The 15,872-nt window shown below is 38.9% G+C and overlaps 1 protein-coding gene across 1 annotated transcript; it reads left to right on the top strand.

Moving 5' to 3' along the window:
• Positions 1-522: 522 nt before the first annotated feature.
• LOC306769627 (SH2 domain-containing adapter protein E-like) lies at positions 523-9,320 on the top strand (the record flags this gene model as incomplete). Its single annotated transcript, XM_079258307.1, is given in 7 exon segments — positions 523-576; positions 582-1,097; positions 2,527-2,653; positions 5,314-5,550; positions 5,864-6,092; positions 6,442-6,561; positions 7,610-9,320. Coding segments are annotated over 7 exon segments (1,467 nt in total). The 3' UTR covers positions 7,794-9,320.
• Between the last annotated feature and the right edge of the window lie 6,552 nt (positions 9,321-15,872).

The raw sequence follows: 15,872 nt of genomic DNA, 5'->3' as shown, positions 1-15,872 counted from the left end.
TCTAGTGTCTACAAATTAATAGGCGTTTCACCGCCCACCATGTCCTGCCCCCTTCTCTCCTTTAACTATAGATAGCTACCCCCCTCACATTTATACTCCAATCGTCCGGCGTGTCATTGCGACAGTGGATATTTGTGAAATATTGATAAGCCACTCTGGGAATGGGACCGCAAAATACCACTAAGAAAAACCGCATTTTTCGGATGATTCCTCTTAGAAAACATCTCTTCATACAAAAGGAATAAATTTTAAGCTCACATGATTAGCTGCAAGTGTAAGTGAATCACAAATGGGATAAAGCTGGTATTTTTGTTTGCTTTTATTTAATCTGTTTTTTCCCCTTCTTTTTCTTTATTTTCTTGTTAAATGAAAAAAAAAAATTGCGCACATTTTCTTTAAAGTGGTGTGTGGGAATGATTACTTCACCGGCACTGTCTTCGAATAAAGCAGCGGAAGTTTTTTTTTTTTTTTTTTTTTTTTTGTAAAATAAGCTCTGAAAGTGCGTCTCTTGAGCCCTGGTGTATGGCGCAAAAAGGTGTGGGAGCGTACAGAGAGAGTCATTGGTCTCCATCTGAGTTAAAATGGCAAAGTGGTTCAAGGAGCTTCCCATAACTCTGAAGAATGGTACCGACAGAATCCGCTTAGCCTCCGAATCAGGCTCACAACCAAGAGCCAATAAAGCTGGTTTGGTGGCCAGTATTGGTACCAAAACGACGGGCTCCAAGACGGGCCATCGTAAAAACTCCTCTGTAGACTGCACAGGCGGTGGAGGAGGTGGAGGTGGAGGTGTTGGGTCCCTTCTGTCGGGAAGAAACAGAAAAAACTCAGCCATAGAGCTGAATAAAAACGGGGTGAACTCTCAGAAAGATGGAAAAGTTTGGGACAGCCTCCTGTCTGGGAAAAGTCGCAAAAACTCTAAAGCAGAGCCTGCATTCGAGGAGCATAGATCTCAGAAGAGCTCTCTGTCTGCCAATGCCTACATCAGCCGGCTGATAAGAGTGGACAAACAGGACAAAAGCCCAAACTTCAACAGCGGGACCATCACTTGTGCAGTGGTGGCTGAAGCTGAAAAATCCGTCCAGTGCAAGACAGAAACAGTGAGTAATGGCCTAAATGTTTCTGCATGTTCTGCTTTTTATATTCTGTTTTTTTAAGAATAGACATTGAATTTCCTGATTTAGTGACCATTGTAGCGATTTATTCATTCATTAACACGGAGACATTATTGGCAGTAAATTTTGTAGATACATTTTCAGTTATAAATTATTTATATTGAGTTTATATTTAAAGTCTGGTGCCATTCTCAGCATTGCCAATAACTACACCATTGTATTTTGCTATTTTACATCTGTTTTAAAGCAATTTATTCTTCAACTATGAACAACTGAGTGAATTTTGGACTTATGATGTTTACGAGAAAATGAACTTAGACAAACCGAATGCTACTTTTCTTTGTAGGCACAGTACAGCGAACACTACAACAATAACAAAAGTTAAGATGAGTAATCAAATCTGTTCACTGCAAAGAATCTAGGATTCAGTCCAAGCTCTGAAAAGTGATATTATTGTTTCATTTCTTCCCTCCCCTTTTGTCTCCACTTCCCATTGTGTCCACACCTCCCAGTCTGCGTTTCTGTCCCTCTCGACTCATCTCCCTCACACCCATCTTCCCTGCTTTGAATGCAAACCTGTGGTCAGACGCAAGCCCTTCACATTCATCTCCTGCATATATAATCTGCATTCTCCTCCTCTCTGCCCCTCCCTTTTACAATATTCAGTCCCCCTGGTGATTACTATCATGTTATACAAAGCACTGTGTTATCTGACACTCAGGCACTAACCCAAGTCCTCTAGCTAATCTTAAATTCTTGTTTTTAAGGTAGAGGCTTTAGTGAAGAAAGGGAGTTAATATCACAGTGATGGTGAGAAAAAGATGGATTAAAGAGAGAATGAACAAATTGAAGTGTTATATTAGTTAATGTCCAATACAATCTCAGAAACAGCCAGCATGTTCGTAGTTCTAGTGTTATATATCTAAAACTTTTGTGTCCCAGTTAAAGGAGAGTATGGAGTTTCTCCAAGATAAACACGACTTGTGTTATTGTTTGCAAAATTGATTACAACACACTTTGTAGAACTAAACAACTAACAACACCATGTTGCCACTGTGATTGGCAGAGCACCAATAAATGCCACATTTCTTTGAGTTTTATACAATGGTACAAATTGATCTGTTTGCTGCTTTTTAAACAGAAGAACGTGCTGCTTTTCTATTTTATAATAATAATTTAACCTGAATACTATTGCATGCAGCAATTTCTTTTCATTACTTTGCACTCAAAATAACAAAGAAAAATATCTGTTGCTGATTTGTTAATAACACATGTACGTACATTGTTGCTTTTTTACAAACTATTTAGTAATTATTACTTATTCTCAGTACTCGCGTCCTATCAGAGCTTCAAGTATCTAATTAATCAAAAAATGATTGATTTCCCTTTTATTTATTTATTTGTTTAAATCCAGCTGATCATTCTTGAGGATTATGCCGATCCCTTTGATGCTCAGAAGACAAGAGAACAAAGGGATGCCGAGAGGGTCGGGGAGAACGATGGTTACATGGAGCCTTACGACGCACAGCAGATGATAACCGGTATGTCCTGCCACACCTATGACAGACAGTTCTCATGTGAGTGATGGGATTCCCATTTTCGTTCCCTGCATTCATCCCAGTGAGAATGTAAACTCAATCCCGATGTGCTCTCTGTACCCCATGGGGTTGCTACGGCAACTGTGTTGCATTTAGACAATGGGTGCAGCTTCCTGACCATGCTTCCTCTTTCCTGTCTCTGTTTCCTGGTGCTATTCTCTAAAAAGGAAGTTTGCTCAGTGCCTCCCAGCATCTCGGACGCAGATCTGTGCAAACCCCCTATATGGACCTGTCTGACCATTAATCAAAACTTCCCCGCGTCAAGGAAACGTGGCCAGTTAACCATTCGCATGCTGTCCTAACCTTTCATTCTGTCTGTGTATTGTTTTAACTAAAAGGGTCACACAATAGCCTGCTGTGATTGTGAAAATGCTTTATTGCTGTGCTGTCTAGTTGTGCTTCAGTGAGAGGCAATGCTAAGAAGTGGGCAGAGGATGCGATGATGTGATTGAATCAGTTTAAGAGCCTTAAAACATACTGAGGAAGTAAGAAAGGGTCTGATGTCACTGTGTGTCAGCAGCCGGGGGCCTGAGAGGAAGCCAGCATCATTACAAGTCTTCATTTAGCAGCTGACAGCAGTTAATAGACTATTAATACATCTTCTTTTGTGGTGATTTCAGTGTCTAATTCTGAGTTTTTAGTTAAACTGCTGTTCTTTAATTTGACCATAATGTATCAAAACAGCCATGTAAAGTTGAACACCTTTTGAATTTTCATGCATCACTTTGCAGGTTACGTGAAATTATTTTGCAATGACTGTGAAGACAGATACCGAGGCTTTCCCCTAAAACATTTTACTGCTTAAAGATCATATTTAACTCAGCTCAGCATACCTGGAACTTTATAAGTAAATAAACAACATAAAACATAACTGCACAAACTCTCATGTGCACATTCACAGAGACCAAATGAGTGAACATAGACATTCATGAATGAATAACATTAACAAATGAGCAAACGTGACAGCTGTATCAGAGCAGGTTTTCCATTTGCTCACTTCAAAGTATGTATAAGTGGCCGGAACACGTTATTACCCTTAAGTGATGGTTTTATAACTGAATATATATTGTAATTCAAACTAAAAAATAGCCAACCATATTATTTTAATATATCCCTCCCATCAATAATTTTTGTTTAAGCTTTCCTTTATAATTTTGTAAATTGAATTTAGTGGATAAACAGTTTGGTTTGTAATGCAGGTGCCCCCATTTAACCTGTGTGACTGATTGTTACAACACAGCAAGCTGGGGTGTAAACATAGACCCTATATGAAAAATACTCTATATACAGTCTATGGGTGTAAAGTATAGTAAGATATTTATTGAATCACTATTTCTAATACAATTTTTTGAGAAAAACCATATTAGTTTTGACTGGAATACAGGAGTGTGGTCTACAAATCAGGACTGAGTTTAAACAGAGGCCACATTGCTCTGCCTTATTTTAGGTCCGGTGATCAGGAAATATGCACGTGCAAAACTTATTTTTGATCGTGTACATTGTTACAGCTCCAAGAAGCACAGCTAAATTTAACTTGTCCACCTGGTATCATGGTGTATAATTGCAATCTTCATAGGAGGCCATAAATGTTTAGAAAAAGAATAAAATAAGAGTTCCTGCTACTGTATTATTCTACAACATATTTATTCTTCTATATGGAAAATGAAGGAAATACAGGATTGTTTCATTAGATCTATTACAATAGCTTAGATTACATCAGTTAATTAGAAATAATTTAAAATGAATTAGTCCTAAATAACTGGGATGATTTCCTCAGGGAGCGGAGCTGCACAGAAAATAGAAATAATATAAACAACATGCAAATCTCTTTTCATCGTGAAGATTTTTTTGAAAATCAGCAGAATTTTCTACTTTAACTTTAATACACTGCAGCTTGTTTTACAGAGACAAAACAGAGACAAAAGCAGAGAAAAGTGCAGAGAAAAGTGCAACAACTCTTCTGATGTGCTTTGGTAGAAAATGAAATTAAATACACCGTAATCTTAAAACGTATATCTTAGAACGATTAAAAAAAAAAAAAAAAAAAAAAGCATACAGAAGAAACCTTCAACATTATTTAAATTTGATTACATTTAAGGCTTAATATTCAGTTATGAACTAAAATTTGTGTGATTTACTTTTTGGCACATTTATTCCTAATAAAACATTAAAAAATGATCAGCCCTACAGCCATCATTTGTTATCAGGATGAATGCAGCCTAATGTGTCACTAATGTAGGCGTACGTCATAAATAATGAATTTTTTTGTCTCATGTGAGGTGTACTTGTATGATAAAAACAAAACAAAACAGGGTATTAATAAACTATCAAAGTAAATCAAATGAAATATTTGGGAAACAAAACCAAATACTAAAGTTGCTTGTGTTAGATAATACAAATATCCATTACACATGGAAGTAATGTAAAGTTTTTGCCAGTTTTATTCAGAAATTCTTCAGATTATAGATTAATCAACATTTATAGTAGCAAAGACCATGTCTTGCTGTAGACCCCCGTGGTGTTTCCTACAGCTGCTGCATGTGATGCATCACTCTGATCTGAGCAGAGATTTTAATCTTTAACTTCGGATTTTTGACTGCCAGAGATCAGACGTCGGGGATCTAAGGACCTTCTGAAGGTGAATGTCCTGAAGGAAGGGAGTGAGGGAACGGCTGAGGAAGTTCAGCCTACTCCTTTACAGCTCTATGACGTCCCATATGATGGAAGCGGTGACGGTGAGAAGATGACAGTCACAAGGCTGGAGCTGGATCCTCGTCCTGCCACTGAGTACGAGCTGCCCTGGGAGTGGAGGAAGGAGCACATTGTCAGAACTCTGTCAGGTATAGCAGAATGTCTTTCATCACACCATTATAGCACAAACGCCTCAACAACATAGCCATCTTAAGGATTTTGGTTGTTTCAGAAGTTCGGTGCATTAGTTATCCTGCCTCAACTAAAGCAGCCATGCCTACTCTCACATGTATATTTTAGAAACTGCACCCACCAACAAAATTCTGAATAGCATCTTGCTCACAACATCAAAGCTCTCTGTTCCTAGTTTATATTTACTGGAGGCTTCAACATCCAGTTCAAACATAGACAGAAAGTCAGTAATTCCTTTTCTTTTCTCACCGCTGCTCATCTTCCCTGCAGCACAATTTGACAGCCCAACGAAAGATGACATGTCTTACTCAACCCTCACAAGACAGGCCCAGCATCCGGCTGCCCAATCACAGCAGCATCAGCATCTGAGGCAGAAAAGCTGGACCCAAAAAATCCTGAGGTCCTCGCCTCCGACCTCACTCCTGTCCTCTCCACCTAACAGCAGCCCTGAGAGCGAAGCCTGCTGTGTGGACCTTTCCCTGCCTCTTGAAAAACAAAGGTGGGTCTTTTAAATACTTGAATACATTCATTCATTTTCTGAACCGCTTAATCCAGTTCAGGGTCGCTGGGAAGCTGGAGCCTATCCCAGCTGGCTTTGGGCGACTTGAATACAAGTATAGATTTTTGATAATTCAAGCTCTGGACTAAATATCTGACAAAAGTTGCACAACCTCCACATGGGGATCTTCCTGGATTCACATCTGTCTCTCATGACAGCTATTATACAAGAGAAATGCTTATGTCTAAGGGGATTTGCACAAATGAAGAATCTACTCTTATTTGATTAGTCCCAGTTAAATGCCCCCCCCCCCCCCTTTTTTTTTTTCTCTCCCCACTGTCTGTCTCAGCTGGTACCATGGCTGTGTGACTCGGCAAGAGGCGGAGTTTCAGCTGCAGTCCTGCAGAGAGGCCAGCTTCCTGGTCCGGAACAGCGAGTCAGACAACAGCAAGTACTCCATCGCCCTCAAGTGAGTGTAATCTGAAAGTACATAGGTCGTATCTGTAGATAATTGCATTCACATTTTTTATTTGATGTGTGTTGTAGTGTATTAAAGACTTAAAGTATAAAATTTGCAGGTCAACAACTGCTGTTTCACATCAATATTTTTCCAGAGTTATTTTACTCTTTTAAAAATAAGGCTGTGTGTATCAGTTTTATCAGTTCCCATCATCAGAAAATCTGAAATCTTAAAACCAACAGTGAAATTATGCTTCTAACAAGAATGACTCTGGTGTATAAAACTGAATTCTTCATAGTGTAGAGCTCCACAGTTCAACATACGTAAAAATACACCAGTGGGAAATGCTTTTCGGAATTTTTTAAATCTTTTTTTTATTATTATAATAAACATGTTGGAAAGTGACTCCAAAGTGCAAATTTGCAATATACAACACACCCAAAATTTCAATAAAATGAACAGAAAATTCTACAATAAATTCAACAAATTCTCTTTAAAAAGAGTGATTCTGTTTGTAAGAATGCAGCAGAATAAATAGAAATGCGTGCTGGGAGAAGCCGTGTTTTCCGCTCTGTGTGATCTCTAGCCAGGGAGGTTAAATCTCAGATGAGGCTTTTTGTGTGGAGTCTGCATGTTCTTGTTCAAAGATATGTAAGATCTGAAAGAAATAATGAATAATTAAATAAAAAGAAATCTGTAAGCAAATATAAAAAGATAAACTTTTAAACATATACTGTCACACTTGGTATTGCTTATATAGATTTGTATTTTTGAAATGTACAAATAAAAAAAAAACAAAAACAAATTTGTCATCATGAATAAGCTATAAATGAGCTATATGCCCTCGTGTGTTTTATTGACAACCAAACTTGTCAGGGTTTGAAATGTTGTAGCTGATCAGTACATAAATATCTTTTAATTTCTATTTCTGGTTTTTTTCCCCTTAAATCTTCAACTTTTGTTTTGCCTTCTTCATATTTTTTACTTTTTGAAGTGTTACCACTTTCCCCTGTGTGTTTTAATTATTGTCTCTCCTCTTCAACCTTGTGTGTTTCAGGACAAGCCAAGGATGTGTGCACATCATTGTCGCACAGACAAAAGGTAATGCCTACACCCTGGACCAGAGTAGCTGTGTTTTCCCCAGCATCCCAGAGGTGGTACACTACTATTCCACTCAGCGTCTGCCTTTTAACGGTGCAGAGCACATGAGCCTGCTGCATCCAGTGCCTCGTATCTACTGACCCTGCCTTTATTTAGGTATATGTAGCATATACACCTCTGGACCTCTGTCAGAAAAAAAAAAAAAAAAAAACCTTCAGAAAATCAGTCACAGCGTTCCTACTGATGAGCGTACTTATACTTTCCTCCTCTTTTCGTCAGGCCTTATGTTATTCTATATGATGATATTTTAAGTCTTATTTGAAATAATTTAATCTTTACATGTGCACGGAGCCACTAGCTGGCTTCTTTTTGATTTGTTTTCTTTTGACGTGCAGCTGATGCAAAACATCCAGGCTGCTGTTTTGCATGTGAACACATTCAGCAGATATGATGAGGCACTTTTACTGATTTAAATGTGACCTAGAGGAGGATATAACTATCAGATGTATTGTTTCAGTCATCTATGATGTCTGTACTGAATGCTGCTGATATTTTTCCTGTTACCAAGTGCGATTTTCTATAAAAAACAAAACAAAAACAAAAACAAAACACATTTATGTCTACGGCTCTCTATTACCCTCTGGTGGACATGCTGGTACACTGCACCAACAACACAATGGCTGCTTTTACTGTGGTTTATAACCAATAAATCTCATGCACATAATTATATCAATCCATTTATAGAGATACAAACTGCAGTTCTTTCATGTGTATCCTTGCAGAAAATTGTAACTAACATGCGTATACTTGTTAGTTTTCTGCATCCAATGTCCCTTGAGGACTTCCTCTGTTTCACTGTGAATGGGGGAGTTGTTTCTGCTGTATTATCTGCACTGTGAAGACTGAGTGATTCACCACCATGCAATGTGTTTGATGGAAAAAATCGTTCTTCAGCGGTTTGAGTTTTAAATGGCAAGGAGTGAGGCTACTAGTTTAATGCTTAAACAAGACTGTTTATTTTGGTGTAAGACTGTAAAATATTACTGCAGATCACTGTGATTTATATGAAGAAATTATCAATAGATTAATGTCTTTTATCATTTTTTTTTTTTATGAGGATCAAATGGAATTAAGAGGCAACAAAATTAAAGCTGTTAAAAAAAATAGAGTTGATACCAACAAAACAAGTGTGTTTTCCTTGTTTTTCGATTTTTGAAAGGTATTTTTTCTTCTGACCTCTGTTGATAAAACACCCCTTGGTGCTGACAAGTGAAAAACTAAATTGACGAAGATGCCTTTTAAGTTTATATATGATATTTGGATAAATATTTCTCTCCTTTAATAATGTCGGTTAGTGCTGTACTATACATTGTATTATACATGTTGTCACCTTTACATCAACGTATAACTTGTAAGGAGCGTGCATCTGTGGCATAAGCAGCAGCTAAACGTGTAACTGGTTTTACATTTAATTTATTTTATGCTGTCAGGACTCAGTAGTGTGTAGAAGATCCTCTTTATGCTGGTTCCACCACATATCTTAATCTGGAGTTGCTGAAGGTCAACCAGCATCATCATGTTAGTCACTTTGGCAATTAAAACACATCTAACCTGATCCCACAAGTGGGAGGTAAATCCCACATTCTGGAGATATGGGTCCACCGCTTGCTCCAGAACCACATTCTGATAGTCTGATGATCAATAATGTGCCAATCAGGTGTCAGTCATTCATCTACGGCGTACATGTTTAGCTGTGTTGCTCATTCTAAAGAAGCACAGTCCTTGCAAGTTATACTTCTTTGTGCAGGTGATCTGTCAGACTTTCCAGTGATGTACAATACAACACCATTTGGTTTTTATTAAAGGGCAGACATAATCAACCATACACACATTCTTTTTTGTGCTGTTTATTTACAGTTAAGTCTTTTTTGTCATGCCATGTATTCTGAATTTAATCAAGCAAAAAGTAGGCATGGTGTCTTTACTTACGTTTATTGGTATGCTGGAATAAGAATTATTGACAGCTTTCATCTGTAACACAACAAGATTCTGACTTTGAGACTTAATGCAGAGTGAAGCATTCCAAAGATTAGATTTTATCTTGCAAATTTCTGATATCTTTGAATATCTACCAATCACACTTCTCTATAAAGATGATAAAGAAAGCCAGAGTTCCTAAGTTCAGAACTCGTTCTCCAACACACCCGAATTATATGAATCGTTTGTACCGAGAGTGAGATGACATGCACATAAAGGAATACACTCATTTGATGAAGGTGTTTGGAAAAATACGTCTAAAAGTTGCAGGATAGTTGCTCTTGAGGACTGGACTTAGGCACTCTTGCTTTACAGACATCCTGCCAGGATTTTTCTATTTTTTAATAGATGTTCTTTGTGGACTTATAAAATGTTGTGAAACACATTTTAATAAAAGCCCCCAAACGTCAGTGCTGGAGATCCCCCTGTGAGATTTTCTCTGATCCCAATAAATCAAGACTGTAAACCGCCAAATGTGAGGGTGTATTTTTTTTTTTTTTGTCAGTGATTTGTGAGCTGTGGTTGAGTAGTTAAAGCATCCAAGTCTGTCATCCTCAGGACTCTTCCCACAGACTGAATTAGGACACGATTAAGTTTAATGCATCTGTAATAATTGCATGCTAGTTGTAGCTTGAACTGTTTCCTAATTTGTCTGGATTTACTAGAACAGGGTTGAACATTTTTTTCAAGATGGAGTGAGAAAGTTAAAGGGTAAAGGTCTGTTTGAGGAATTTGGTTGTATCCACGGATCATGGTGAGGACAAGCAGCTTACGTACTTGCAATGTGCACCAGCTGGTGCACATTGAAGGTAAATGCTGCACTAAAAACAGAGAGTAAGAGTAGTATCATTACACCCATGTCAAGGACACTTAATGTGAGGGGAGGAGAAAAAAAAAGAGCATTTGACACCATCCCTCTCTTCTTCCCTCCTTTTCTTACGTATCTCCTATACCTCCCTCACTTGTTTGGTGTTATCCGAAGCTGATAAACGTCTGGCATCTGTTTCTCCTTGACTCTTGACGAGGACACCATCCGTGCTTGCTTCTATTTGATGCCAAGAGTTTGTGCTTTAATTCATGAAGGAAAGGGACCCACAGGTTAGGCTTCATTACTTTAAAACCACAGATAACTTTCAGGCTTCTCACGAATGTTGTGTTACCTCATGGTTTGAGGCAACCTTCCTAAGCACTGGTCCGGTGTCAGGTGACTTATGAGGCACTTTTGCCTGCTTAGCTGTAAAACCTAAACTCATTTGAGGTGGATGAAATTTCATTTTGACAGGATACAAATATTTTTTCAGTTCAGAAGTGAGGTTTTTAGCAACAATATCAGCAGATGAGCTGAAAGAACAAAAAAAGTTTTCAATCTGCAGAGACAATTTCAGCTTTCTTGGATGTAAATTTCTATGACCTGTTCTCTTTCCGGTAGAAAATAAATATGAAACATTTATAACTGATAAAGGAAAAGGGTAAAAATTGTTCATACCATCCTTGATGAGTAATGGGCGTAGAAAGTTTTCAAGCTTCATGCTGTTGCCTATAAATCTTAATTATCATGATTGACTTTACCTGGTTGCTCTCTTTCAACACCAAGACTAGCTCTCTACATAACAGACGGTCTGCAAACCCAAGAGCTTTAGAGAACATCTGAGGAGGTGGATTGTAGATAATTAAGAGTTAACAGTATCTTCTTGATTAATTTCTAGGCAATGGCAGGTTCTGTTGACATCATTTCAAACATAGGTCCAAATGCAAATTATTAGGATGTGATGCCACATTTCAAAAGTCTGGTAAAATATAGCCTTTTTACACGACAGTATATTTTTACCTATATTTTAGGTCTCTAGGCCAGAGATAACCCCTGCATAGGAGTGCAATTCACCTGCCAACGGCATGATACAAAAACATCATCTTTGAGATCTTCTAATGTTTACAGAGTGAAGAGATGCTAGATGGATTTTATGGTCAGAAGAGAGATTAATGGACTTGTTTGGCCACAGTGACCAGAGATATGTTTGCATGAATAAAAAGGTCCAGAATTCAACATCAACAATACTGTGTGAAGTATTAAACATATGATAGTGGCTTCATACTTTGGAACAAATTAGCTGTGAGTGAAACTTGTAGCTTGCACAATGTGGATAAAATAAAAAAGCTTGATGAGTGTCTTAAAATGTATTGAATATTGATTACATAGTAGCACATATGTTGATGTGATACAATGAAATACACATTGTAAAAAGCTTTGTAGAACCTTGATAAAAATGAATAAAATCTATATGAAAATGGACCATTTACCAGTCATAATTGTGAGTCTTATGTCTGCTGACTCATCATGCTGTCTGCTGCAGCCATGAGATCTCTTTAAAGTGTTCTGTCAAGATGGAGTTCATGAATATGAGGAAAGCTAGCCGTCTCAAATTCTGTGCAAGAGATAGTGAGCTATACTTGGAAAGGAATCATCAAACGATATACACACAGAGCCTATGCTACTGTATACTTGAATGAATAATTTCACTTTGTTCTAATGTGTATTCTCTTCCTACTTGCATGCTAATGTTGCCCCCTCCCCCTCCCCCCCTCCCCCTTTGGCTTGCATGACAGCTTGACATGAGCCAGCCTGATTCACTCTGATGGACATGGTGGCTTGACATCTGGGTGTCGCTTGACCTGCTCTGTTGGTAACCGAAGTGTTCCTGCCGTTCTTATCAGATGCTTTGGGCTCAGTGCCAATGACATTGGCTGGCTTTGTGTTGCTCATCTCCTTTCCTCACGCAGGTTGCACCTGCCAAGTGTGATCCATCCACAGAGACACATGCCAATAAGTTTGACCTTAACTGGTGAAGTTAGGCGTGTTTTTAGATACTGTTTGCATGGTGTTCTGGAGCCTTTGTGCATGTGTGGTTAAAAAGGCAATGCGACTGAGGGATTTCTGTTTCACAACTGATGCACCTCAGCAGCAAGCCAGTATTACACTGGAGAGACATCAAGCTCCACAGAATCCCAATAGATATCACTGATGTTTGTACTCTACATCTCTTATAAGACCTGATCTGGGCTTTCTGTAGTAAATTTGATTAAATATATTTATATGTAATAAAGTTCACATTCCTGGCCAAACACAAAGTAACACTAGAAGCAGTTAGAGACTCTGACAGCAACGGTAGATTTCCCTATATTTGAATGGGATTCGGGTTAATTCAATTCAATTCAATTCAATTCAATTCAATTCAACTTTATTTATATAGCGTCATATCATGGCAATACCATCTCAAGACGTTTTACAGACAGAGAGCAAAACATAATGAAAGCCAATTCATAATAGCCTATATAAGGAAACCAACAGATTGAGTTGAGTCCAACTCAATCTCCCATCCTGAGCAAGCACACTGGCAACAGTGGGAAGGAAAAAACTCCCTTTTAACAGGAAGGAAACCTCCGGCAGAACCCGGCTCAGGACAGGCAGCCATCTGCATCTGCTGTGTGGAAGGAAGAGGACAGAAAGACAACAGACAACAGGAACTGCTACTCCCGGCCAGGGAGACCTGCTGAGACAGGAGACATACATGTTAATGATGCAACACTGGTAAAGGGGGTGGGGGGGGGGGGGGGGGGGATAAAGAGAAAAAGAAAGAAGCTCAGTGTATCAGGAAATGTCCTTCAGCAGTCTAAACCTATGGCAGCATAACTAAGGGATGCTAACCATCCCTAGCTATAGGACTTATCAAAAAGATAAGTCTTCAGCCTAGTCTTAAAGGTGGGGAGGGTGTCTGCTTCCCTAACACTAACTGGGAGCTTATTCCATAAGAGAGGGGCCTGATAACCAAAGGCTCTGCCTCCTGCTCGGCTCTTTGAGACTCTAGGAACCACAAGTAAGCCTGCAGTCTGCGAACAAAGTACTCTGCTTGGTATAGAAGGAACTATGAGGGCTTTATATGTAAGGAGAAGGATTTTAAATTCTTTTCTAGATTCAACAGGCAGCCAATGAAGAGAGGCTAAAACTGGAGAAGTATGATCTCTCCTGCTGACTCTGGTCAGGACTCTGGCTGCAGAATTCTGGATCAGCTGAAGGGTTTTCAGGGCATATTTAGGACAGCCCAGTAATAGAGAGTTACAGGTTAGGACTAAATGATTCCCAGCATAAAAGAATCAGAATCAGAGTTAGAAGTTTATTTATCGTCAATGAAGTGGCATCCCAGTACAAAGAAATTTTGACTTGCAGCCCAACCTGACCAGATTGGTCAGACACAAGTGAACAAACATAAATACAAGACCAGGCAAACTGCAGAGCAGCTAGACACAGCACGCCGTTTCTGCAGATTGGAAAGAAAACATGAGGTAAACACGGGGTTGAGGGGAAAAAACAGAAGAGTCTCTGCCCTGCCCCACCAAAGGCAGTCTGATGATCTGACAGAAAACACCGCCATACAAATAAACACTTAGCTAGACAGTCACAACATAAAGAATACAATCGGGTGGTGAGGGGAAACAGGGTCCACCAGGACACCAGGTGCCAGGGAGGGGTCCAAACATCCCATCTTTTCCTAAGATTTTTTCCTATTCTTTTTGCGCTGTTACATTTCTGAACTCAAGAGCTCACCCACGCGGAAACACATTTCCACAGTATTTTAAAGTCTCTGCCATGTTTTGCTTTTCCACACTGGCCTAATTTCAACACATTAAACTCACCATGTATGACAACTCAAAATGTTCCACCTTGGTTTTATCTGTCCAAAGAACTTTGAAGGCAAGCATACTTCTTACATATTTTTAACTCTTTTAATATAGACTTATATGATTCAGGCCAAAACCACCAGTTTGCTCCAGTCTGATGGTTTGAGATATGTGTGTGTCTTAGTGTGTGTGTTTTTCATCATGAGTACAAACCTCTCCACAGTTCACTTGTTGAGTTTCTTTGTAATGACATCCTGGAGTATCTGTATGGCATCTGTAAAGGCTGCAAAGTGCTTGTTGAACAGCGACTTCACTTAATTATACTTTGATTCAAAATTCTGAACACACAACTCAGGAATGCTGAGTATTCTGCCTGGACTGGACCATATTCTCACTTTAAGTAAAAGATCTGGCTATGTTTTCATCTGCTACATGGTATGTTGGTCATATGTGGTGCAGATGCTGTGCAGATTGATCATACTTGACATATTGGACAAATGGTGTCATGACTTTTGAATGTAAAACACATGAGGTTTTAGAATATGCCTGTATTTTAAAAAGAAGGTGTTCACCTTGCATGAAAACCAACATTTTTTTTAGATTAAAAATGCTGCAACTCAGTATCTTTTTCTATTAGCTCTTTACAGTATGTCATCTGAACAATAACGCTTCAATCCTGTGTGGACACAGTTGATTGACTATGCTTCTTCAACTACAAACAGCGTAACGTTAACAGCTTGCCAAGGCTGTTAACGGTTGTAACAGGTTCTTTGTTTCCCATTAAGGTTAACCTTTGGATTTGAATCCTGTCAGCAGACAGTAAAAGCTCAAATATTCAAACTAACCAACCAGAAGACACCTTTAGGGAACACGGAGGGCAGAGGAATTAGAGCAGATAGGCCACACCCTCAGCGAGTGGTTGGCCCGGATTCAGACTCTTAATATTGCCAAAGGTAAGTCGAGGAGGTGGTTAAGCTCATCAATGCACATATAGAAGGAAAAAAATCTGTCCGTTTGTTTAGATCTGTGATTCAGCTGCTTCACATTTGGTCTCCTATCATGTTTTAAGACAGACGAGCAGCTATAAAAGCCAATGAGGTGGAAGAGAATGTGTTGATTTACTGATGTGTTTGTGTGTGAGGGACAGAAAGGGTTCGCACAGTCACAGCAACTTGAGCATTCCTCTTTGATTATACCACTGCTTTCCAAGTTACATACTTGACTAATGTACTTCATAAATTGGATCCAGTTCCCTGCCTTTGCTGTCCTTTATTCAAAACATACACAGTTATGTACACAAACAGTCACTATCTTCCCCTCACACCCTCTTTCATTCTTTCTGGCTGTTTTTTTCTCCTCCATCTGCCCTCCTCTTTTGAAGAAGTTTCCTATGCAGAACCAAGTCAAACATCTGGGTCAGCTTAAATCCAGTGGAACAGGACTTGCAGGATATTGTTGGCAGGATGTGTGAGCTGGAGCAGTTTACTCTGTGGGAATCCCCAATACAC

The sequence above is a fragment of the Telmatherina bonti genome (genome assembly GCF_933228915.1).
Source record: "Telmatherina bonti genome assembly, chromosome: 19".
Lineage (NCBI taxonomy): Eukaryota > Metazoa > Chordata > Actinopteri > Atheriniformes > Telmatherinidae > Telmatherina > Telmatherina bonti.
This window is presented reverse-complemented; position numbering and strand designations above follow the sequence as displayed.